We start from the raw sequence: 26,892 nt of genomic DNA on the forward strand, positions 1-26,892 counted from the left end.
TATGTTTCACTGACTGCTCCGCAGAGGTGGGTCAAGGTCAGGGACTTTAGTTTGAGGTCTGACGCTGATAAAAGATTCGACTTGACTTTGACTCTGTTTATGATGTGAGACCTGAGTGTTTTTGTGTCCTGCTGTTTCAGCCCATCATCCAGAGAGAACACTCTCCCTAGACGCACGCCACCAACCCAGCACAAGTTCACCTCTGTAGATGCATATCAGACCTTGCCAAAGACTCCTCGCCAGAGCCCCACGCCCGCCCGACTTGGCGAGTACAAGTACGCCCAGGACCGCCTCAGCCACTTCCGCCTCACCCCTGACCCGGGGCCCAACACTGTGTGGCAACTGTACGAGTGGCAGCAGCGCCACCAGTTCCGTCACGGCAGCCCCACGGCACCGCTGTACACTCCGGCCCCGGACTACCCATTTGGCCCCCGCCCCCAGTCCACCGTGCCTCCCTCCTCGTCATTAACCCGGTCTGAAGGAGCGTCCCGCTGTGTGTCAGTTCCACCTTCAGCTGCAGACATCCCTCCACCTGGGCCTCCACCCGGCAGCAGCAGAACCCTGTCACCCACACGGAGGCCGCACACGCCAGCAGAGAGGGTGACCGTCAGGCCGGTGGGTGATGGGTCAGTGATGGACATGCCCTTCCCCATGTCCCCCCGCAGGACCAAGTCTCAGCTGCTCAAGGTAAAATAATGTTTGTTACAGACGACCCGTCGAAGTGAAACTATAGTCTTGTCTTTATTTGATGTCCTGTAGCGTCAGTAAACTGTTCTGTCCTCACACAGGTTTAGTTTATGTTGGACACGCTGAGGTCACATGAGTGTCCAAACACAACCTCAGTGGGACAGTTAGACTTTTGTTAATCAGAGGTAATGAAACTGTGATGTCAGCAGTTGGTCCACATCAAACTCTCACTGTAAACTGCATATATACATATATACATACATACATATTTAAGCAATATCTCACGAGAGGGAGTGACGTTGGACTGTATATCGTCACGGCTGTGATTCGGTCACAGAAGACAATCACAGCCGTGACGATATATATTCCAACGTCACTCCCTCCAGTGTGATGTTGCTTTTATACAACAGTTCAACAACAGCTTAAACAGCAATGCTGAGTAAGGAAATGTTAACAAAGGGTGTTGAAATAAATTATTTAAGTATGTTATGTAGCTCCGCAAAAAAAAAAAAAAAACAGTTCCCCGGTGTGTTGCCAGGCAACGCAGCACACACGCCAGGAACTCACAAGCTACTTTGTATTTACATTGATCTGCAGCTGTGTAACTTCGTCCAGTTCAAACCTGGATGTTGGCACGGCCGGATTCAAACACACCTGGAGGTCTGCACACAAGAGTCCTGGCTTTCCTTTTCCTCGTCCTCTCCTGACGACCACTCAGAATTTAATTCAAATGTAATTTTGGGGGAAATATCCATCTTCTTGGTGTAACGCTATAGTGTCAGTTTGTGTCAGTGTAGCGAGTGTGACAGTTGGTTAATTAACGGTTCTGTTTATATTTATAACACCTGTGAGCGGAGTGATTTTACTGTTAAAGTCCCAGTGATGTTATACTCTATATCAGCACTCATGGAATGCCTCTCGTCCAATCAAATTACTCGGTCGGAACTAACTGTTGTATAAATACATATTTAGAGTGTGCCAGGGCTGACATCAGAACCCAGAAGTTTAGCATCGCGCTGGTTCCCGGAAGAGAAAGTGAATGTGATTTTTGCATTGCGTTTTGGATTATGTCAGAAAATAAGCTCTGTGGCTAACACAAGTTTATGATACTTACAGGTTTTGTTCAACAAGATAATCTTCACATATGAACACCTTTCATACCGCATTTGAAGCTTAAATGCGATCGCCAGAAGTAAAAAGGTAATGTTAGGCTTTATTGGACTACATGACTACTCCACGGTCACATGACTCTTGACGTCACTGCCACTAAGCTTTCAACTGATTTCGGCCGCTTTATTTTAAAAACATTGTATAATGGGGAAATTGGACTGTTTAAGCTAAATAAGAAGCTGTAATGGCGGACTGCCAGCACTCTCACCTGTTCGGGGGTGATGACGTTTAATGTCCCCGACAGGGTTTGTAGTCGTATTGAGCAACTTGTTAGCAACTGCCTTTTTTATGACACGTAAAAGCTTCAAAATTCACAAGTAGGGTATTTACTGACGTGTTTTATGTCGTAGAACAAAACCTGAAACTCTCTTAAGCTTTTGTTAACCACAGACCTTATTTGAGGCATTTTACCAAAATCCCATTCAAAAAAACGTATTGACTTTTAGACGAGAGCACCGGAAGTGCTAAAAGTGCTAATGGAGTTCCGGGTTTACTGGCACACTCTATACAGAGCTGTTTAATATACTGTGTTGAATAATAATGATAAAGAATACAGAGTTTCTCCTCTGAAACAGGAGCAGGAGCCTTTAATGATGAGGTGATGACACTGTCCATAATCTGACTGTTTACTGTCTCTAAACACCACTGAGTGTGTGTGTGTGTGTGTGTGTGTGTGTGTGCGTGTGTGTGTACTAACTGTGTTGTCTGTGTGTTGTCAGGCTGCTACTATCGAGAGACGGTCGATGCCTGCGTCTGGTTACATCACACACACAGTCAGTGCTCCCAGCCTCCACGGGAAAACGGTACGTCTGACTAATCAAACACAACCTCACTGTATTTTAGATATTAATGTTAGACAGAGTGTTACTGTGGGTAGGGACGCCATCTGTCTCTGTTTGGAGCAGGAACTTTAACAGGCTGACCCAGGAAGTGATGTGTATCTCCCTCTCGCTGTTTCAGAGTTCAGTCTCACAATGTGTTCACGCTGACAGAGATCAGTCAGCGTTCATTCCTCACTAAAACAAAATGTTAGTAGATACTGAATCTTGATCAGTCTTTTGTCGGCACAGGCCGGTCGGCTGCTGAACATTTGCAGACGTTGTCTCCGGCGTGACGCTGTGAGTTCAGTCTTCTGTCTCGACACCATTAACCCTCCTAAATGTATCTGCTGTTCGATCTGTCCGTCAGCTGTTAGTGAATACAGAAGTTTTTATGGTTTGACTGAAGTGTGGTCAGTGTTAACGTCCTGTGGTGCACCACAGCCTGAGGAGCTCACCCTGCTCCTCATTCAGCTGCGCCGGCATCAGGCCAAGATGGCCTCCGCTCGTCAGCACGCGTTCTCCCAGCTCCAGCGGCTCAACGGTCCTACGGACGCCTACCAACACAACCACTTCCTCACCACCACCACCACAAGCACCAGCCCCCTCCTCAGCTCCGGCCCCTCTCCTGTGTCCCACCTCCGACATGTGGGCGTCTCCACTCCCCTGGGCCCCTGCAGCACCCAGGTGGGGCCCCTCCCCCCCCGCAACATGTCTTCCTGTCCGCCCCTCATGTTATCACGGCCTGGTGGAGGTTGCTGCTGAACACACTGCAGAGCTGCATCACACTCCGATCTGATGGAGATCTTCACCTGTTGCTCCTGTCACACAGAAAACTCTGAATGTTCAACACTGTCTCTCTGACACAGGTGTCGTTATTATTTCTGTCCATCATTCCTGTCTCCTCCTCAGTTTGTCTGTCCATCAGTTTGTCTGTCCCTCAGTTTGTCTGTCCAAGTCCAGACTGAAACATCTCATCAGATAATGAACTCTAATCATTTTAAGACTCCTTCCTGACTTTAATTTGTCCAACACTTTGATTTTAACTGGATTTTGTCAAAAATAATTTCTGTATTTAAATGAAATGTTGCTGTGAGGGGGTCGTCATCCTCAGGGGATGAATCCTAATGACATTTAATATCCTGAGACATCCTCTCATACCGCTGTCAGGACAATTGGTGAAGTTCAGGCAATCATTGTTGAACATCATCATGTCTCTGCTGTCTGAGTCCAAACACCATCAGCACCTCTAATTATACCACATGTCAGAAACTTTCGATTTAAAACTGATCTGACACGTGTGTGTGTGTGTGTGTGTGTGTGTGTGTGTGTGTCTGTGTAACACCTTTAAACCATCTGTGTGAAGAATTCATCATCCCCCCATAATCCAACCATCATCCCAACATCATCCCACCATCATCAATCAATCAATCAATCAATCAATTTTATTTATAAAGCCCAATAACACAAATCACAATTTCCCTCACAGGGCTTTACAGCATACGACATCCCTCTGTCCTTATGACCCTCACAGCTGATCAGGAAAAACTCCCCAAAAAAACCCTTTAACGGGGAAAAAACGGTAGAAACCTCAGGAAGAGCAACTGAGGAGGGATCCCTCTTCCAGGACGGACAGACGTGCAATAGATGTCGTACAGAACAGATCAGCATAATAAATTAACAGTAATCCGTATGACACAGAGAGACAGAGAGAGAGAGAGAGAGAGACAGAGAGAGAGAGAGAGAGAGATGCAGGACAGATGGATATTATATTATAAGTAATAATATATTAATATCTGATAGTATACATGTGTGACAATAATCATATGTGTATAAAGGCTTCAGAGAAGAAACCGAGTTAGTGACATCCAGTAATAGGACACGAGAGAGAGAGAAAGAGAGAGAGAGAGAAGGAGAGAAGGTGCCCGGTGTATTATAGGGGGTCCTCCGGCAGACTAGGCCTAAGTCAGCCTAACTAGGGGCTGGTACAGGGCAAGCCTGAGCCAGCCCTAACTATAAGCTTTATCAAAGAGGAAAGTCTTAAGTCTAGTCTTAAATGTGGAGACGGTGTCAATATTACGCAGATGAAAAAGTGCAGTCTGTGAGGTTTGTTTTAAATGAGAATTAAAAGACAAATCTTGATCAAATGTTACTCTGAGCTTTTTTACGGTAGTGCTAGAGGCCAGAGCAATGCCATCTAGAGAAACTATGTTATCAGATAAAGAGTCTCTGAGTTGTTTGGGGCCAAGAACAATAACTTCAGTTTTGTCTGAATTTAACATCAGGAAATTGGTGCTCATCCAGGTTTTTATGTCTTTAAGGCAGTTATGGAGTTTAGTTAACTGATTACTTTCTTCTGGCTTCATAGACAAATAGAACTGTGTATCATCCGCATAACAATGGAAATTTATAGAGTGATTTCTAATGATGTTACCTAAAGGAAGCATATATAGAGTAAATAGGATTGGTCCGAGCACAGAACCTTGCAGAACTCCAAAACAAACTTTGGTACGTAAGGATGATTCATTATGAACGTGAACAAACTGAAAACAATCAGATAAATAAGATTTAAACCAGCTTAGTGCAGAACCTTTTAGGCCTATTAAGTGATCCAGTCTCTGCAGTAGAATTTGATGGTCAATAGTGTCAAACGCCGCACTAAGATCTAATAAAACAAGTACAGAGACAAGTCCTTTGTCTGAAGCAATCAGAAGGTCATTTGTAATTTTAACTAGTGCTGTCTCAGTGCTATGATGCACTCTAAATCCTGACTGAAATTCCTCAAATAAATTATTATCATGGAGAAAATCACACAGCTGGTTTGCGACTACTTTCTCAAGGATCTTTGACATAAAGGGAAGATTAGATATTGGTCTATAGTTGGCTAACACCTCTGGATCCAGGGTGGGCTTTTTTAGGAGAGGTTTAATTACAGCTACCTTAAAAGACTGTGGTACATAGCCTGTTAATAAGGATATATTGATCATATCTAATATATGAGTGTTAACTAAAGGAAAGACCTCCTTAAGTAGCCTAGTTGGGATGGGGTCTAAGAGACACGTTGATGATTTAGATGAAGAAATCACTGCGGCCAATTCTTGAAGAGAAATTGGGGAGAACAATCTAAATATATATTAGGTCTTACAGCTGTGTTTGAGGTTAGATAGGTACTATCTGAGGACAGGAGGTCATGAATTTTGCCTCTAATAGTTAGAATTTTGTCATTAAAAAAGCTCATAAAATCATTACTGCTAAGGGCTAAAGGAATACAAGGCTCAATAGAGCTTTGACTCTCAGTCAGCCTGGCTACAGTGCTGAAAAGAAACCTGGGGTTGTTCTTGTTTTCTTCTATTAATGCTGAGTAATAGTTTGCTCTGGCATTGCGGAGGCCCCTCTTATAGGTTTTGAGACTGTCTGCCCAGATTAAACGAGATTCTTCCAGTTTGGTTAATCGCCAATTCCTTTCAAATTTTCGCGATATTTGTTTTAACTTACAGGTTTGAGAGTTATACCAAGGAGCGAACTTTCTTTGCTTTGTTAACTTCTTTTTAAGAGGAGCTACAGAGTCGAGTGTTGTTCGCAGTGAGCCTACGGCGCTATCAACAAAATGATCAATTCCCCCCATCATCCCACCATCATCCCACCATCATCCAACCATCATCCCACCATCATCCAACCATCATTCCACCATCATCCCCCATCATCCCAACATCATCCCACCATCATTCCACCATCATCCCCCATCATCCCAACATCATCCCACCATCATTCCACCATCATCCCCCATCATCCCACCATCATCCCACCATCATCCAACCATCATCCCACCATCATCCAACCATCATCCAACCATCATCCCACCATCATCCAACCATCATTCCACCATCATCCCCCATCATCCCAACATCATCCCACCATCATTCCACCATCATCCCCCATCATCCCACCATCATCCCACCATCATTCCACCATCATCCCACCATCATCCCCCATAATCCCTCATCATCCCACCATCATCCAACCATCATCCAACCATCAGCTCCATCATCCCACCATCATCCCACCATCATCCCACCGTCATGCCCCATCATGTCACCATCATGTCACCATCATCCCACCATCATCCCACCATCATCCCACCGTCATCCCCCATCATGTCACCATCATGTCACCATCATGCCACCATCATCCCCCATCATCCCAACATCATCCAACCATCAGCTCCATCATCCCACCATCATCCCACCGTCATCCCCCATCATGTCGCCATCATCCCACCATCATGCCACCATCATCCCCCATCATCCCAACATCATCCCCCATCATCCAACCATCAGCTCCATCATCCCACCATCATCCCCCATCATCCCACCATCATCCCACCATCATGCCACCATCATGCCACCATCATCCCCCATCATCCCACCATCATCCCCCATCATCCCACCATCATGCCACCATCATGCCACCATCATCCCCCATCATCCCAACATCATCCCACCATCATCCCCCATCATCCCACCATCATCCCACCATCATCCCCCATCATCCCCCATCATGCCACCATCATCCCACCATCATCCCCCATCATCCCAACATCATCCCCCATCATGCCACCATCATCCCACCATCATCCCCCATCATCCCAACATCATCCCCCATCATGCCACCATCATCCCACCATCATCCCCCATCATCCCAACATCATCCCCCATCATCCCCCATCATGCCACCATCATGCCACCATCATCCCCCATCATCCCAACATCATCCCCCATCATCCCCCATCATGCCACCATCATGCCACCATCATCCCCCATCATCCCAACATCATCCCACCATCATCCCCATCATCCAACCATCATCCCCCATCATCCCACCATCATCCCACCATCATCCCCCATCATCCAACCATCATCCCCCATCATCCCCCATCATCCCCCATCATCCCAACATCATCCCCCATCATCCCAACATCATCCACCATCATCCCCCATCATGCCACCATCATCCCAACATCATCCCCCATCATCCCCCATCATGCCACCATCATCCCCCATCATCCCACCATCATGCCACCATCATCCCCCATCATGCCACCATCATCCCAACATCATCCCCCATCATCCCACCATCATGCCACCATCATCCCACCATCATCCCCCATCATCCCACCATCATCCCCCATCATGCCACCATCATCCCACCATCATCCCCCATCATCCCAACATCATCCCCCATCATGCCACCATCATCCCACCATCATCCCCCATCATCCCAACATCATCCCCCATCATCCCCCATCATGCCACCATCATGTCACCATCATCCCACCATCATGCCACCATCATCCCCCATCATCCCACCATCATCCCACCATCATCCCCCATCATCCCACCATCATGCCACCATCATGCCACCATCATCCCCCATCATCCCAACATCATCCCACCATCATCCCCCATCATCCCACCATCATCCCACCATCATCCCCCATCATCCCCCATCATCCCACCATCATCCCCCATCATCCCAACATCATCCCCCATCATCCCAACATCATCCCCCATCATGCCACCATCATCCCACCATCATCCCCCATCATCCCCCATCATGCCACCATCATCCCCCATCATCCCAAAATCATCCCCCATCATCCCCCATCATGCCACCATCATGCCACCATCATCCCCCATCATCCCAACATCATCCCCCATCATCCCCCATCATGCCACCATCATGCCACCATCATCCCCCATCATCCCAACATCATCCCACCATCATCCCCATCATCCAACCATCATCCCCCATCATCCCACCATCATCCCCCATCATCCCACCATCATCCCCTATCATCCAACCATCATCCCCCATCATCCCCCATCATCCCCCATCATCCCAACATCATCCCCCATCATCCCAACATCATCCACCATCATCCCCCATCATGCCACCATCATCCCAACATCATCCAACCATCATCCCCCATCATGCCACCATCATCCCCCATCATCCCACCATCATCCCACCATCATGCCACCATCATCCCCCATCATGCCACCATCATCCCAACATCATCCCCCATCATCCCACCATCATGCCACCATCATCCCACCATCATCCCCCATCATCCCCCATCATGCCACCATCATCCCCCATCATCCCACCATCATCCCCCATCATCCCACCATCATCCCACCATCATCCCACCATCATTCCACCATCATCCCACCATCATCCCCCATCATCCCACCATCATCCCCCATCATCCCACCATCATCCCACCATCATTCCACCATCATCCCACCATCATGCCACCATCATCCCCCATCATCCCAACATCATCCCACCATCATCCCACCATCATTCCACCATCATCCCACCATCATCCCCCATCATCCTACCATCATCCCACCATCATGCCACCATCATCCCAACATCATCCCCCATCATCCCACCATCATGCCACCATCATCCCAACATCATCCCCCATCATCCCACCATCATGCCACCATCATCCCACCATCATCCCCCATCATCCCACCATCATCCCACCATCATGCCACCATCATCCCAACATCATCCCCCATCATCCCACCATCATGCCACCATCATCCCACCATCATCCCACCATCATCCCCCATCATCCCACCATCATCCCCCATCATCCCACCATCATCCCACCATCATCCCCCATCATCCCACCATCATCCCACCATCATGCCACCATCATCCCACCATCATGCCACCATCATCCCACCATCATCCCCCATCATCCCAACATCATCCCACCATCATCCCCCATCATCCCAACATCATCCCCCATCATCCCACCATCATCCCCCATCATCCCACCATCATTCCACCATCATCCCACCATCATCCCCCATCATCCCACCATCATCCCATCATCATTCCACCATCATCCCACCATCATCCCCCATCATCCCACCATCATGCCACCATCATGCCACCATCATCCCAACATCATCCCCCATCATCCCACCATCATGCCACCATCATCCCAACATCATCCCCCATCATCCCACCATCATCCCACCATCATCTCCCCATCATCCCACCATCATCCCCCATCATCCCAACATCATCCCACCATCATCCCCCATCATCCCAACATCATCCCCCATCATGCCACCATCATCCCACCATCATCCCACCATCATCCCCCATCATCCCACCATCATCCCACCATCATGCCACCATCATCCCAACATCATCCCCCATCATGCCACCATCATCCCACCATCATCCCCCATCATCCCACCATCATCCCACCATCATCCCCCATCATGCCACCATCATCCCCCATCATCCCACCATCATGCCACCATCATCCCACCATCATCCCCCATCATCCCAACATCATCCCACCATCATCCCACCATCATGCCACCATCATCCCACCATGATCCCCCATCATCCCACCATCATGCCACCATCATTCCACCATCATCCCCCATCATCCCACCATCATCCCACCATGATCCCCCATCATCCCCCATCATGCCACCATCATCCCACCAACATCCCACCATCATCCCACCATCATCCCCCATCATCCCACCAACATCCCAACATCATCCCACCATCATCCCCCATCATCCCACCATCATCCCAACATCATCCCACCATCATCCCCCATCATCCCACCATGATCCCCCATCATCCCCCATCATCCAACCATCACCCCCCATCATCCCAACATCATCCCCATCATCCAACCATCATCCCACCATCATCCCACCATCATCCCCCATCATCCCACCATCATCCAACCATCATCCCACCATCATCTCACCATCATCTCTCCATCATCCAACCATCATCCCACCATCATCTCACCATCATCCCAACATCATCCCACCATCATCCAACCATCATCCCACCATCATCTCACCATCATCCCACCATCATCCCCCATCATCCCACCATCATCCCCCATCATCCCACCATCATCCACCATCATCCAACCATCATCCACCATCATCCCCATCATCCAACCATCATCCCACCATCATCCCCCATCATCCCCATCATCCAACCATCACCCCCCATCATCCCAACATCATCCCACCATCATCCAACAGATCTTACAGTACCAACTTTATGACTGTAACTGTGATCGTCTCAGTTTCCTGCAAACATGATGTCATCACAAAGACACTCCAGTCACATAAACCCGTTATATGTGACAACATGCTGCCTCTGTACAGGCTAACATGAGTGTTTATTTAATTGTTATCTGGTGGGTTTGGTGACAGTTATTTCAGGGCTGTGTCTTGCTAAACAAAAAGGATCTTCCTGTTTAACACAAAGCTCTATCTCTGTAGGGATCCTTTAATCATGATGTCAAACACTCAGAATAACAATCTGATCCTGTCAGGGACAGAAACAAACTCTGTTAGTGGACGCACACAGTGGTTACAGCTGCAACCCTCTCAGTCTGTAGCTCCCATCAGTCACTGAGACACCAACAGGAGAAAAAAGGCTCCAGGTAGAGAAACACCAAACGTATCCTCTAAACAGGCCGAACAAAGATTTATATTCATTAACACTGACACCTCGTATGTCCACCTGCAGACACAGTCGAAGTCCAGACCTGTAACTGTAACTTGGTCGTTTCCATCCATGTGTACATGTGTTATAGTGACATAATGCAACACGCAACCTAAACCACCAGCCGAGTGTTTCAGTGGCAACCTCGACCCCACAGCTGCAGACCACGTCGGCCATGGTTCATCTGCCTCCTCTTAGCTCCATGTGCTGTTGTTGGTTGGTCCGTCTCCATACCGTGCTTCTACTGAAACTGTCCATGAGCATGTTGTGCTGCTAACTCCTCGACATCCGCAAAGCCATCCCATGCTTCGGCTACCAGGCTGGCTGTGGATGTGTCCGTCAGTTTGGTCCTCTGTCAGGAGGATGTTTGTCTTGATGTGTTGCTGAATCGAAACTAAATTCAGCGACGTGTTGAAGGTTTGCTGCTGATGTTGTGATGCATGTTGGCAAGGACATGTAACAGCAGGTCACACTTCATACCTGACACTATGACGTCACCACGTCCTGCTGGATGAACTATCACTCAAGTTTCTTTACAACCTCCGTCCCAAAAAAGTCCGGACGCTGTTTAAACCCTAAATAAAACCAGAATATAATGATCTGCAAATGACCTTTATTCAATCCAGAAACAGTTAATGTTCATGTTTACAACAGAACAATAAAGTTTTATCAGTTTGAACGTCTCGTCTCTGGACTGGATTGAACTGAATAACAATGACTGAAATGGTTGGTTCTGTTTTTAACGCAGCGTCTGAAGAGTTCTTTTGGACTGAGGGTTGTAGACTGTTGACATGAATCAATAACCCACAGTGACATGTCTGTCCATGTCTGTCCATGTCTGTCTGTGTCTGTCCCTGTCTGTCCGTGTCTGTCCCTGTCTGTCCGTGTCTGTCCCTGTCTGTCGCTGTCTGTCCGTGTCTGTCCCTGTCTATCCATGTCTGTCTGTGTCTGTCTGTCTGTCGCTGTCTGTCCGTGTCTGTCCCTATCTGTCCCTGTCTGTCTGTGTCTGTCCCTGTATGTCCGTGTCTGTCCATGTCTGTCCCTATCTGTCCTGTCTGTCTGTGTCTGTGCCTGTCTGTCCCTGTCTGTCTGTGTCTGTCCATGTCTGTCCGTGTCTGTCCCTGTCTGTCCATGTCTGTCCCTGTCTGTGTCTGTCCCTGTATGTCCATGTCTGTCCCTGTATGTCCGTGTCTGTCCCTGTCTGTCTGTGTCTGTCCCTGTATGTCCATGTCTGTCCCTGTCTGTCCGTGTCTGTCCCTGTCTGTCTGTGTCTGTCCCTGTCTGTCCATGTCTGTCCCTATCTGTCTGTGTCTGTCCCTGTATGTCCATGTCTGTCCCTGTATGTCCGTGTCTGTCCTTGTCTGTCTGTGTCTGTCCCTGTATGTCTGTGTCTGTGTCTGTCTGCCCGTGTCTGTCCCTGTCTGTCCCTGTCCGTCCCTATCTGTCCCTGTCTGCCCGTGTCTGTCCCTGTCTGTCCATGTCTGTCCCTGTCTGTCCCCCTGCAGGCTGATGACACCTACATGCAGCTGAAGAAGGACCTGGAGTACCTGGACCTGAAGGTGAGCCGTACAGAGTTAACGTCTCCTCTGAGTTGTGTTTCTGATCTGAAATGTGTCGGACTAACACACTTACTGACGCTCACGTCTGACCCTTGGCCCGTGTTGAGCTGTTGAACAGAGACATTAGTCAGAGACCCCCACCCCCCCCACCCCCACCCCCCTAGTCCTGTAACTCGTCTGACTGAAGCAGTCGCCATGTTTGTGACTGCAGCTCTGTGTCTTTGTGGTTTTGACTCCAGATCAGAGCTCTAGAGCCCCTGATCCTCGCAGTTCACAGTTTACTACTGCACTGCACTGCTGGGCCTCTCAGGCCGCTGGTGAACGTAAGAGCTGGACGTATGTGTGTGTGTGTGTGTGTGTGTGTGTGTGTGTGTTCATGTAGACGTGACGCTCGTGCATGTGTTACATCCCCTTGTGTTCAGCGTAGGGACGCATGTGTCCAGCCTGTGTGTGTGTGTGTGTGTGTGTGTGTGTGTGTGTGTGCGTGTGTGTTTAGACAGTCTCTGTTGTAGAAGGACCATCCCATCGCTCACAGCACCACATTCACAGCTTGACTGGCATCAGATGTGACCTTTGAACCCCCACCCCCCCACCCCCACCCCATGGTGATGTAACGATGCTGTTGAGAAGTGGGCATGGGATGGCTCGGCAGTGCATGTGTCGTGGCTGTGGCCCGGTGGTTGAAAAGCCAGCTGCTTCTACCATCGTCTCTGAAACGCTGCACCTCCTTGACATGAACACAGGACTCTACTGTGTCTCCACTGTGATCTGTCCAACACGAGCACGTCGTCCTCAACCAATCATTTACAAACACAACAAAGAGCTGACGTCAGTTTAAACTGATGATCTGGTGAATTGACACGTGTGCTCTGTTGTAAAGAGACAGTTGAGGTGTTTTAAAGTGCGACTGTACTGTACTGTACTGATCCACAGTCAGTGTGTGACCCACTGTAGATGTCAGTCAGCAGTTTGGAGAGGCAGACAGGAGTCTGACATGAAGCTCAGAGAGGTCCTGCTGTGGGCGGGGTCAGTGACAACAGGTGTTGTAGACACCTAAAAAATTCAGTTTAGGTGTTCACTGTATTAAATGTGAACACTTTGACCTTAATGTCAGACAGTGGTTTCTGACAGGAGAGTGAAGCTGCTCTCTTCAGAGAAAACCAGTGAGTGAACATGGAGCTGCTGGTCGACAGCTGCCTCCATCAGTTTGTTAGTTTGTGCCACTTTGGTGAATCTGAATTAACCCTTTACAACAGCAAAGTCACACAGTAACACAAACACACTAAGTGATGGAGGCAGCAGTCGACCAGCAGCTCCGTGTTCACTCATGTTAAATCACTGGCGCATAGATGAGATGAAGACTTGAACATCTTCACTGTCAGATCGAGCTGTCTGAAGGTGAAGCAGTGAGAATATTCTCAGTATAGCGACACGTATATTGTCATAAACTTTTTTTAGGTGTCTGAAATACATGTTATTGCTGACCCTGCCCACAGCAGTAGATACATTAGCTTCCGTTTCAGACTCCATCCTGCAGCACCAACCAGGGAACATGCCAGCTGACGCCAGCTGTAGGTAACACACTGACTGTGGAGCAGAGCCTCGTACAGCCCCACTTTAAAAACTCCTGTTACTGTTTTTAGGAAGTTAATCTCACACTGTAGAAGCCTGTCAGTAAAACTCAAAATCCAAGGTTTGTTGCCAAAATAAAAACTTTCTGACTTTTTATCCTGACGGGATGTCATTAAGTGTTCAGAGGGTTTATTGATGAGTCAGATCGTGCAGGGCTTCAAAGTGTCCATAGTCGTAGTGTTCTTCATGGCAGGAGCTGATTCTGTGTTTCAGATGTCACCCATGTTGTCATGAACACGAGGTGAAGTCTGTCTCTGCCTCGTGTAGCTGTAGTTTGTAGCTTCTCTCTGTATCTACCACGCCTCACACACTGTGTTCACACCTGAACATGTTTTGTTTTCATCTCCAGGTCGCAGGAAGTCAGACGCTGAAGGATTCTGGGAAACCTGTCAAGGTGGCAGAAAGTGATGTGGACGTAAGTACGAGCTTCACGGCTCCTTAAAATGTTGCTGCATTAAACACACTTTGATTCATGACGCTGTGGAGGAGACTGTCACCTCAGTGTGGGGAAGTGAAGCGCTCGGCCAAGAAAACTTCATTTATACTCATCACATACTGAACTTCATCAAATCCAAAAGTCTGGAAAATGTTACCAACATTCAGCTGCAATGATTAGTCAATATATTGATGAGTCGACTGAAAGAAAATGTTTTGATAATCAGTTAATCATCAAGTTATTTGTCAAGTACAAACATCCAACATTTTCTAGCTTCTTAACTTTAATAATTTGCAGCTTTTCTTTGTCATTTCTCATCATAACTGAAAAGAAGCAATGTGAAGATGTCACTTTGGTCTCTGGACAAGTTTTTATACATTTTATAAACCAAATAATTAATTGATCAATTGTGAAAATAACTGTCAGATTGATCGGTAATGAAAACAATTATTAGGTGCAGCTTCAGTCCAACATTTTCTATTACTGATTGAAGTTTAAAGAAAATTGTGGCTCACTTTCTTTGTTTTCAGGCAAATTTGTGATTTAAACTTATTTTCCAGTCGTGTCCTCGGTGAACGAAGAATCCAAAAACAGGTGAACATTCATGAATAACTGAAGTCACAGAGGTCGACGTTGAACATCAGTTCACAGCCTCTCACAGAGCTGCAGAACAATCACAGTCTCATTTATCATGTCAGATGATCTAACATGTTGTGATATAAAACATTTCCCATCAGGAGCCCTGTACTGCTCACACAGACACGCTCCTCCGCCGTGCACCAGACTGTTACTCAGGTGGGAGTGATGTCCTGACCTTCTGACGTGATCAATGAGACTGTGATTGTTGTGCAGCAGCTGTCTGAGTAAACTCAGCTTTGACGTAGTCTTGCTGAAGTTAAATATGGACCCAGGTGACTTCAGTTCATCAAGAATGTTCAGCTCTTCTGGATTCTGACGTCAAATGATGATTTAGTGTGTGAAGGATTTCTGTCCATTTATTAAGATAACATCTGAGTCTCAGTAGACACTCAGTTTCAGTGTGTTAAGTGAGCGGCTCAGACGGCTGCAGATCAACACAGTGAACAGTGATGAAGATGAGAATCTGGACGTTGTGTAAAAAGTTTGGAGGACTGATAAAGTTTCATTTTGAGGGTGAGAGTGTGAACAGGTAACTGTTACACCTGCTTCAGTTTAATAAGTCAAACTATCCTCCACAGGTTTGATTATTTCTCCTCTATTTCTCAGCTGTTTAAACATTTTATGAGAGCGCTGTCTGCCATGAATATTTGATTAGATCCAACATCGACATCACCGTGGAGACAACAACAGCATGAATGATTCATGAGGTGTGTGTGTGTGTGTGTGTGTGTGTGTGTGTGTGTGTGTGTGTGTTTGTGTGCGTGTGTGTGCGTGCGTGTGTGTGTGAGCATTTTGTTCACACGGAGCTGCAGAATCACGACCGTCTGACATCAGTGTTTGTTTTACCGCAGGATGATGAAGGGTCCACGCTAACGGAGGATTAATTAACGAGAGCTGCTGACACTGTAATTAACAGTGTCAGGTGGGTCACGCCCACTCTGTGTAACAAGCTCACTCATGTTAATTACACCACGAGTCCAGCTCCGTGGTCACAGACCGCCGTGCTCGCAGATGTTCACAAACACACGGTTTATCTGCAGCTGCAGAGACGAGAGGAAGCTGTCATTAACTTCATTAGCAGAGGTCACCTGCTCACTGCGCTCTCTGTCTCCCCCTGCAGGTGAAACTAAGTCGGCTGTGTGAGCAGGACAAGATCCTCAAAGATCTGGAGGTCAGGATCAGCTCCCTGAAGAAGGACAAGGTACGAACCCAGCTGGTTACACCGTCTCACCATATCAGCTGACGTCAGGCAGGCTGACGGACCAGCGTGTTCAGATATGACATGACGGTGTCACATTCAGGGACAGAGCTGATATCAGAGGAGTCACAGCTGAAGATCCTCTTTTAAATCATATGTTCACATCTCCAGGCCTCGGTATGGAGCCTGGAGTTATTTAATGTACGTGTTCTAACCGAGAGGTGACAAGCTGCTCGGACTTTTTAAAAAACCTCTTTCACGCTTTGACATCACAGACAAATTCACTAAAAACCCAGATGTCCCAGTTTTACAGCAGCACTTAAATGCAGCGTGTGTTCATGGATCGGTTTGAAGCTGAAAATCACAAAAGAGTCTCAAACTCAACACACACCTGTAACCTGACATTTGCAGGTCAGGTGGTCAGATGGGCGGAGCTAACATCGTCAACAGTCTGTACATACATGTTAAACAATGTCACACATATTTATTAACACAGTGATCAGATCTGTGAAGCTAGAGTTAAATATTAATATTTATTCAGGTCGTCACGTTTGTATTTATAAAACAGATGGATCAGAGCACACATTGATAAGAACCAAAAACTACACACAGCTGGTTTACACATGTGTTGATATATATTATATTTATTCACCACCTCTTTGATCAGACACAAACCTCCTGTCATCACATATCCTCAAAGACAAAATGCACCTGAGTGAATAAATGCTTCAGGTCCAAGTAACAGCTCGGTGATTAATGTGACAGCTTACTGTCATGTGACACGTGTGAGTGCTGCCAGCTCATCACATGATGAAATAGATAATAAATATATTACATTAATTTATTAAACTGCGTTTGTTTTGTACTCAGAGGTCGGAAGTCAGAAGTGGGAATGACATCACCTCTGAGTTGACAACAGTTTTTGCATTCTCACTGACGACGGTGGACAAGTCGAAAAAAAAAAAAAACATGGACGTCCGCAAGAAAGCCTTTGTTGCCCTTTGTTGAGTAAAGACAGCTTCAAACCCATCATGCACTCCTACTGATGAAAGCCACAGACGAGGCTGACCTAATGTAAAACAAATAAGATAGAATTGCTATAAACAGTACTTTAGCAGAGTGTTTACTCACAGCGTATGTGACCGGCAGCCATCTTGAATTCGTAAGTCAGGGTTGATGCGGTTGCTCTGAGTTTCTGAGTTGGAAATCCGATCTCAGTGTGCGTTCGAGTTTAAACTTCAGACTGGGAACTGGGAATTTCCAACCTCCGAGTACAAAACGAACGCAGCATAAGTTTGAAGATTTCAAAATTTTTTGTGAAGATGATGATGACATAAATTACAATGACAGACATTCAGAGTTCACATCAGGTCTCATAGGGCTGCGGGACAAAACCATAAATGTATTTAATTATATGTGTAATTATATATGTAATTATATGTATAATTTATTATTATTTTTATTTAATATTTATTTAAATACTTTATTAATCACACTGAGGGGAAATCCAATTTTTTTCACTCTTTTTTTGTCATTAACACACAGGTCCGAAAGACACACACATGTGTGTAATGTATTATGTAATTATATGTGTAATTATATTTGTAGTTATATATGTAATTATATATGTAATTATATGTGTAATGTATGGTCTGGAATAAAAGTGTGACTCTAAACAGCTCAGAGGGCAACAGAGGGATAAATAATAACAATAGTAATAATAATAATAAGAATAATAATAATACCAATAAAAATAAAAATAAAAATAATAAATTTAATTTCCAGGAGCCTGGGTCACCTCTCAGAGACTGTAATAAGAGAACAGGAGACATGTTGTCACTGTGATTAAAACAGGAAGTGAGGTCAGATCCTATTGGTTCATAACTGACGTTAGGAAACATGTTGAATGGGACTGAAAAAGTCTCAGAGCAGCTTTGGTTGACGTGATGCTGCGTGTCTCTCTGTCCCCTCAGGACAAGTTGGAGAGTGTGTTGGACGTGTCCCACCAGCAGATGGAGCAGTACCAGGAGCAGCCGGCCCACGTCCACAAGATCGCCTACCAACAGAGACTGCTGCAGGAGGACCTGGTCACCATCAGGGCCCAGATATCCCGTCTGTCCACGGTACCTACAGGACACTACAGGACACTACAGGACACTATAGGACACTACAGGACACCACAGCATACTATAGGACACTACAGGACACTACAGGACACCACAGGACACTATAGGACACTACAGGACACCACAGCATACTATAGGACACTACAGGACACCACAGCATACTACAGGACACTACAGGACACCACAGCATACTATAGGACACTACAGGACACTACAGGACACTATAGGACACTATAGGACACCACAGGACACTACAGGACACTATAGGACACCACAGGACACTACAGAACACTATAGGACACTACAGGACACTATAGAACACTATAGGACACCACAGGACACTACAGAACACTATAGGACACTACAGGACACTATAGAACACTATAGGACACCACAGGACACTACAGAACACTATAGGACACTACAGGACACTATAGGACACCACAGGACACTATAGGACACTACAGGACACTATAGGACACCACAGAACACTACAGGACACTATAGGACACTACAGGACACTATAGGACACCACAGAACACTACAGGACACTATAGGACACCACAGGACACTATAGGACACCACAGGACACTACAGAACACTATAGGACACTACAGGACACTATAGGACACCACAGGACACTATAGGACACTATAGGACACCACAGGACACTACAGAACACTACAGGACACTATAGGACACCACAGAACACTACAGGACACTATAGGACACCACAGGACACTATAGGACACCACAGGACACTACAGAACACTATAGGACACTACAGGACACTATAGGACACTACAGGACACTATAAGACACCACAGGACACTACAGAACACTACAGGACACTATAGGACACTACAGGACACTATAGGACACTACAGAACACTACAGAACACTATAGGACACCACAGGACACTACAGAACACTATAGGACACCACAGGACACTATAGGACACCACAGGACACTATAGGACACCACAGGACACTACAGAACACTATAGGACACTACAGGACACTATAGGACACCACAGGACACTACAGAACACTATAGGACACCACAGGACACTATAGGACACTACAGGACACTATAGGACACTACAGAACGCTATAGGACACCACAGGACACTATAGGACACTACAGAACACTATAGGAAACCACAGGACACTATAGGACATTACAGGACACTACAGAACACTATAGGACACCACAGGACACTATAGGACACCACAGGACACTACAGAACACTACAGAACACTATAGGAAACCACAGGACACTATAGGACACCACAGGACACTACAGAACACTACAGGACACTATAGGACACTACAGGACACTATAGGACACCACAGGACACTATAGGACACCACAGGACACTACAGAACACTATAGGACACCACAGGACACTATAGGACACCACAGGACACTACAGAACACTATAGGACACTACAGGACACTATAGGACACCACAGGACACCACAGGACACTACAGGACACTATAGGACACTATAGGACACCACAGGACACTATAGGACACTACAGGACACTATAAGACACTACAGGACACTACAGAACACTATAGGACACCACAGGACACTATAGGACACCACAGGACACTGCGGGACACTACAGGACACTATAGGACACCACAGGACACTACAGAACACTATAGGACACTACAGGACACTATAGGACACCACAGGACACTATAGGACACCACAGGACACTACAGAACACTATAGGACACTACAGGACACTATAGAACACTATAGGACACCACAGGACACTACAGAACACTATAGGACACTACAGGACACTATAGGACACCACAGGACACTATAGGACACTATAGGACACCACAGGACACTACAGAACACTACAGGACACTATAGGACACCACAGGACACTACAGAACACTACAGGACACTATAGGACACCACAGGACACTATAGGACACCACAGGACACTACAGGACACTATAGGACACTACAGGACACTACAGGACACCACAGGACACTACAGAACACTACAGGACACTATAGGACACCACAGGACACTACAGGACACTACAGAACACTATAGGACACCACAGGACACTATAGGACACCACAGGACACTATAGGACACCACAGGACACTACAAAACACTATAGGACACCACAGGACACTATAGAACACCACAGGACACTACAGAACACTATAGGACACTACAGGACACTATAGGACACCACAGGACACTATAGGACACTACAGGACACTATAAGACACCACAGGACACTACAGAACACTACAGGACACTATAGGACACTACAGGACACTATAGGACACCACAGGACACTACAGAACATTACAGGACACTATAGGACACCACAGGACACTATAGGACACCACAGGACACTACAGAACACTATAGGACACTACAGGACACTATAGGACACCACAGGACACCACAGGACACTACAGGACACTATAGGACACCACAGGACACTGTAGGACACTACAGGACACTATAAGACACTACAGGACACTACAGAACACTATAGTACACCACAGGACACCACAGGACAATACAGGACACTATAGGACACTACAGGACACTATAGGTCACCACAGGACACTACAGGACACTATAGAACACTACAGGACATTATAGGACACCACAGGACACTGCGGGACACTACAGGACACTACAGGACACTATAGGACACCACATGATATTATAGAACACTACAGGACCCTATAAGACACTACAGGACACTATAGGACACTACAGGACACTGCAGAACACTATAGGACACTATAGGACGCTATAGGACACTACAGGACACTATAGGACACCACAGCACACTACAGGACACTACAGGACGCTATAGGACACTACAGGACACTATAGGACACTACAGGACACTACAGGACATTATAGGACACTACAGGACACTATAGGACGCTATAGGACACTACAGGACACTATAGGACACTGCAGAACACTATAGGACACTACAGGACACTACAGGACATTATAGGACACTACAGGACACTATAGGACGCTATAGGACACTACAGGACACTGCAGAACACTATAGGACACTACAGGCCATTATAGGACACTACAGGACACTACAGGACACTATAGGACACCACAGGACACTACAGGACACTATAGGACACTATAGGTCACCACAGGACACCACATGACACTACAGGACACTATAGGACACTACAGGACATTATAGGACACTACAGGACACTAAAGAACACTATAGGACACCACAGGACACCACAGGACACTATATGACACCACAGGACACTACAGGACACTATAGGACACTATAGGACATTACAGGACACCACAGGACACTATAGGACACCACAGGACACTATAGGACACTACAGGACACTATAGGACACTACAGGACACCACAGGACACTATAGGACACTACAGGACACTATAGGACACTACAGGACACTACAGGACACTATAGGACACTACAGGACACTACAGGACACTATAGGACACTACAGGACAGTAGAGATGTGTAGGTGTGTGTACCTGCAGACTATGACTCTCTGTGTGTCTGTGTGTGTGTCTGTGTGTCTGTGTGTGTGTGTGTGTGTGTGTTTGTGTGTGTGTGTGTGTGTGTGTGTGTGTGTGCGCGCGCTGCAGGAGATGGCTCAGGCGTGGGAGGAGTACATCCAGCTGGAGAGATCAGTGGAGCAGTTGAGGACGGCACTGCAGGCACACATGAACGACAGCGCCACCCCTCAGGTGAGACCTGGTACTGCAGCTCAGAGCAGCTTCAGCTCCACACTGACACCTGCTGGTTTATTTATTATGCTGATCTGATCTGTTCTGTACGACATCTATTGCACGTCTGTCCGTCCTGGAAGAGGGATCCCTCCTCAGTTGCTCTTCCTGAGCTTTCTACCATTGTTTTCCTGATCAGCTGTGAAGGTCCAAAGCACAGCAGGATGTCGTATGTTGTAAAGCCTCAGAGGCAAACTGTGATTGGTGATACTGGGCTGATGAAATTGAATAAAATTGATTGAATTGAATTGAATGGCGCCCACATAGTTTAAAATCTAACAGAAATCATCCACTTCCTGTTTGTCTGATGACACCTGACAGTTCTCTCCTCAGCTCTTCATTTACAGGACAACATGTTGTGTTAATTATTTAATGTGTAACATAATAAAACCAGCTGAAACAGTAACGTGTGTGTGTGTGTGTGTGTGTGTGTGTGTGTGTGTGTGTGTCACTCCGCAGCAGGAGAAGGCTGAGATGAAGCGCGAGCTGTGGAGGATCGAGGACGTGATGGGAGGATTGAGCGCCAGCAAAGCCAACTACAAGATCACCATCGACTCTGTCCAGAACCCAGGTCGGTTACCATGGCAACCCAGCACACATCCTCACCTGAGGACACTTTGTCTTTTATAAAGAAAGACACACAATTTATTCGTTCACAGCTGAGATCAGACAGTTTTTAAGAAGAGGCACAGGTTTGACCTCGTCAACATTTTCACATCAGAGACACGTTAATACATATTCACTCAGTAACACAATCTGGTGTGTGTATTGTGTAGCAGGTGTGTGTGTTGTGTAGCAGGTGCGTGTGTTTTGTAGTTGGTGTGTGTGTTTCTGCTCCTCTCTGTGTGAGCGTGGTGTGAACTCTCTCCTCATTGTAGATCAATGTCAGACCTGCTCACATTTTACAGCTGAACCTTTATTTCTCTTTTTATTTAACCATGTCTCGCTGTGTCTGTGTGTCTGTGTGTGTGTCTGTGTGTGTGTGTGTGTCTGTGTGTGTGTGTGTGTCTGTGTGTGTGTGTGTGTCTGTGTGTGTGTCTGTCTGTATGTCTGTCTGTGTGTGTGTGTCTGTGTGTGTCTGTCTGTGTGTGTGTGTCTGTGTGTGTGTGTGTGTCTGTGTGTGTGTCTGTCTGTGTGTCTGTGTGTGTGTCTGTGTCTGTGTGTGTATGTGTGTGTGTGTGTGTGTGTGTGTCTGTGTGTGTGTCTGTCTGTGTGTCTGTCTGTGTGCCTGTGTGTCTGTGTGTCTGTGTGTGTGTGTGTGTCTGTGTGTCTGTGTGCCTTGTGTGTCTGTGTGCCTGTGTGTGTCTGTGTGTGTGTGCCTGTGTGTGTGTGTCTGTGTGCCTGTGTGTGTCTGTGTCTGTGTGTCTGTGTGTCTGTCTGTCTCTGTGTGTATGTGTGTTTGTGTGTCTGTGTGTGTCTGTCTCTGTGTGTTTGTGTGTCTGTGTCTGTGTGTCTGTTTGTGTGTCTGTCTCTGTGTGTCTGTCTGTGTGTCTGTGTGTGTCTGTCTCTGTGTGTTTGTGTGTCTGTGTCTGTGTCTCTGTGTTTGTGTGTCTGTCTGTGTCTGTGTGTCTGTGTTTGTGTGTCTGTCTCTGTGTGTCTGTGTGTCTGTGTGTGTGTGTGTCTGTCTCTGTGTGTCTGTCTCTGTGTGTTTGTGTGTCTGTCTGTGTCTGTGTGTCTGTGTTTGTGTGTCTGTCTCTGTGTGTCTGTGTGTCTGTGTGTGTGTGTGTCTGTCTCTGTGTGTCTGTGTGTGTCTCTCTGTGTGTATGTGTGTCTGTGTGTCTGTGTGTTTGTGTGTCTGTGTTTGTGTGTCTGTCTCTGTGTGTCTGTGTGTCTGTGTGTGTGTGTCTGTCTCTGTGTGTCTGTGTGTGTCTGTCTCTGTGTGTATGTGTGTTTGTGTGTCTGTGTGTCTGTGTGTCTGTGTTTGTGTGTCTGTCTCTGTGTGTTTGTGTGTCTATCTCTGTGTGTTTGTCTGTGTGTCTGTGTGTCTGTGTCTGTGTGTCTGTGTGTCTGTGTTTGTGTGTCTGTGTGTGTCTGTCTCTGTGTGTTTGTCTGTGTGTCTGTGTGTCTGTCTCTATGTGTTTGTGTGTCTGTCTGTGTGTCTGTCTGTCCACATTGTCTCCATCAGAGAGGAAACTAGTGCCTTCAGTGTCGGAGCTGGCAGTGCCTTGTCTCAGCACAGAGGTGCAGCCTCCTCCTCGCAGCTCCGTCCCCAGCATCCTGTCCCAGACGCTGCCTCACAGTTCTGTGCCAAACTGGGTGAGTGTCGGTCGTCCTTCTGAGACAGAGCAGAGCGGACTTCCTGTTAAGGTTGAGGACTTCCTGTTGGATTCAGTCTGATTTAAGAGTTCTGTGTTAGAAACCCTGACTCAGCAGTACATGTGGTTAAATCCTGCTTCTGTGTGCTTCCTGTCCAGGCCGAGGACACCGCCCCACCCAGGCCACCACTGCCTCGCCTCTATGACTACGAGGAGACGCCCCCTGTGGTGCCGCCTCTCCCCAAAGAGGCCTCGGTCATCCGCCACACGTCGGTACGTGGGCTGAAACGCCAATCAGATGAGAGGAAGAGGGACAGGGAGAGCGGACAGTATGTCATCAACGGAGACTGTAAGGTATACCGTCATTTACTACCTGAATAACCCTGCCACACTATGACTGCACCACCTGTCTACTTCCTGTCTACATCATGTCTACTTCCTGTCTGTAACTCTCTCTGATTTCAGACTGACCTGCGTTCATACCTGAGTGAACCGGAGCTGCCAGGACTGAGTCACCACAGCATCACGGCTGACGCTGAGTATCAGTATTTCCAGAGTAAAGGTACCACAGGAAATACTTTAACAGGAAATACACGTCATTAATTTACTATTATTATTATTTATGAGCAGTTTTTACTAAACCATCTCTCTGAAGATCTACAGTCCATCAGCGTGTGCTTATTTCTAATTTAAATATTTCTTACTGCAAACAAACTTGTTTTTTTCTGTACAGGATTAAAATGAGAAAAAATGACTGATCAAACTTTAATTAAATTCCTTCAGTTTGTTTATTCACAGACGAGTTAATAAATTAAATCTCTTGAAGATTCATCAGTGAAAACCTGTGAAACTGTGATTTGTATTTATCAGGTGAAATAAATGATCCAGAGTTTATCTGATGTTTCTCAGAGATGTTTCAACCTTATTAAAATTCTTCTGAGACCCTTGAAGAAAATATTTTTTTATGTGTAGTAATTAAGAGTCAGAATTTATTTCCCCAGTGTCCATACATGACAGAATAAGTTTGGGTTTCTCGTCCTGTCAGTTTCAGTTTGACCTTGTGACTTTTGAAACTTTATAGCTGAAACCTGAATGTGTTGATTTGTTGTCTCGTTGTTATCATGTCTCTGTCTGTCAGGACCGACGTCTCGACTGAACCAGTCCAACTCCATCACGTCCTACGTCACCCTGAGACGAGGCCCCGGGAGCTCTGCCCCCAAGGTGAGTGGAGACAACAAGGGTGGAGGTGTCTGAATGTACCTGAGATCAGCTGGACCATGTCAGGCTACATCAGAGGACAAAGAGGGCAGAGGAGAGGGGACAGACAGGACAGAGGGCAGAGAGGACAGAGAGGAGAGAGGACAGACAGGCCAGAGGACAGAGTGGGCAGAGGACAGAGAGGGGAGAGGACAGAGAAGAGAGAGGACAGACAGGACAGAGAGGGGAGAGGACAGAGAAGAGAGAGGACAGACAGGACAGAGTGGGCAGAGGACAGAGAGGAGAGAGGACAGACAGGACAGAGGGGCAGAGGTTAGAGGTAGAGGGAGGAGCAGGTGATGGTGTGGATGATGATCTGTGTGGATGATGATCTATGTGGGTGATGATCTGTGCGGCTGATGATCTGTGTGGATGATTATCTGTGTGGATGATGATCTGTGTGGCTGATGATCTGTGTGGGTGATGATCTATGTGGGTGATGATCTGTGTGGCTGATGATCTGTGTGGATGATTATCTGTGTGGATGATGATCTGTGTGGCTGATGATCTGTGTGGATGATGATCTGTGTGGGTGATGATCTGTGTGGATGATGATCTGTGTGGATGATGATCTGTGTGGCTGATGATCTGTGTGGATGATGATTTGTGTGGCTGATGATCTGTGTGGATGATGATCTGTGTGGCTAATGATCTGTGTGGATGATGATCTGTGTGGATGATGATCTGTGTGGCTGATGATCTGTGTGGATGATGATCTGTGTGGCTAA

The 26,892-nt window shown here is 46.8% G+C and overlaps 1 protein-coding gene across 13 annotated transcripts in view; it reads left to right on the plus strand.

The window, feature by feature from the left end:
* LOC117261996 (pleckstrin homology domain-containing family A member 7-like) overlaps positions 1 to 26,892 on the plus strand; it is a 206,565-nt gene that overhangs the window by 169,502 nt on the left and 10,171 nt on the right. For 10 of the 13 annotated variants that reach the window (XR_013491559.1, XM_078167541.1, XM_078167543.1 and 7 more), the window contains 13 exons: positions 141 to 687; positions 2,577 to 2,660; positions 3,120 to 3,362; positions 12,758 to 12,811; positions 14,793 to 14,858; positions 16,639 to 16,719; positions 18,690 to 18,839; positions 22,512 to 22,613; positions 23,112 to 23,223; positions 24,778 to 24,908; positions 25,067 to 25,261; positions 25,373 to 25,469; positions 26,046 to 26,128. Coding sequence is in view for 12 of the 13 variants with exons in the window: in XM_078167541.1 (XP_078023667.1) it covers positions 141 to 687; positions 2,577 to 2,660; positions 3,120 to 3,362; positions 12,758 to 12,811; positions 14,793 to 14,858; positions 16,639 to 16,719; positions 18,690 to 18,839; positions 22,512 to 22,613; positions 23,112 to 23,223; positions 24,778 to 24,908; positions 25,067 to 25,261; positions 25,373 to 25,469; positions 26,046 to 26,128 (1,945 nt within the window). In the remaining variant the exon portion in view is untranslated. The remainder of the gene's footprint in view (positions 1 to 140; positions 688 to 2,576; positions 2,661 to 3,119; positions 3,363 to 12,757; positions 12,812 to 14,792; positions 14,859 to 16,638; positions 16,720 to 18,689; positions 18,840 to 22,511; positions 22,614 to 23,111; positions 23,224 to 24,777; positions 24,909 to 25,066; positions 25,262 to 25,372; positions 25,470 to 26,045; positions 26,129 to 26,892) is intronic. The other 3 variants (XM_078167547.1, XM_078167552.1, XM_078167550.1) reach the window with 1 other exon arrangement.

Source organism: Epinephelus lanceolatus, chromosome 5 (genome assembly GCF_041903045.1).
Source record: "Epinephelus lanceolatus isolate andai-2023 chromosome 5, ASM4190304v1, whole genome shotgun sequence".
NCBI lineage: Eukaryota > Metazoa > Chordata > Actinopteri > Perciformes > Serranidae > Epinephelus > Epinephelus lanceolatus.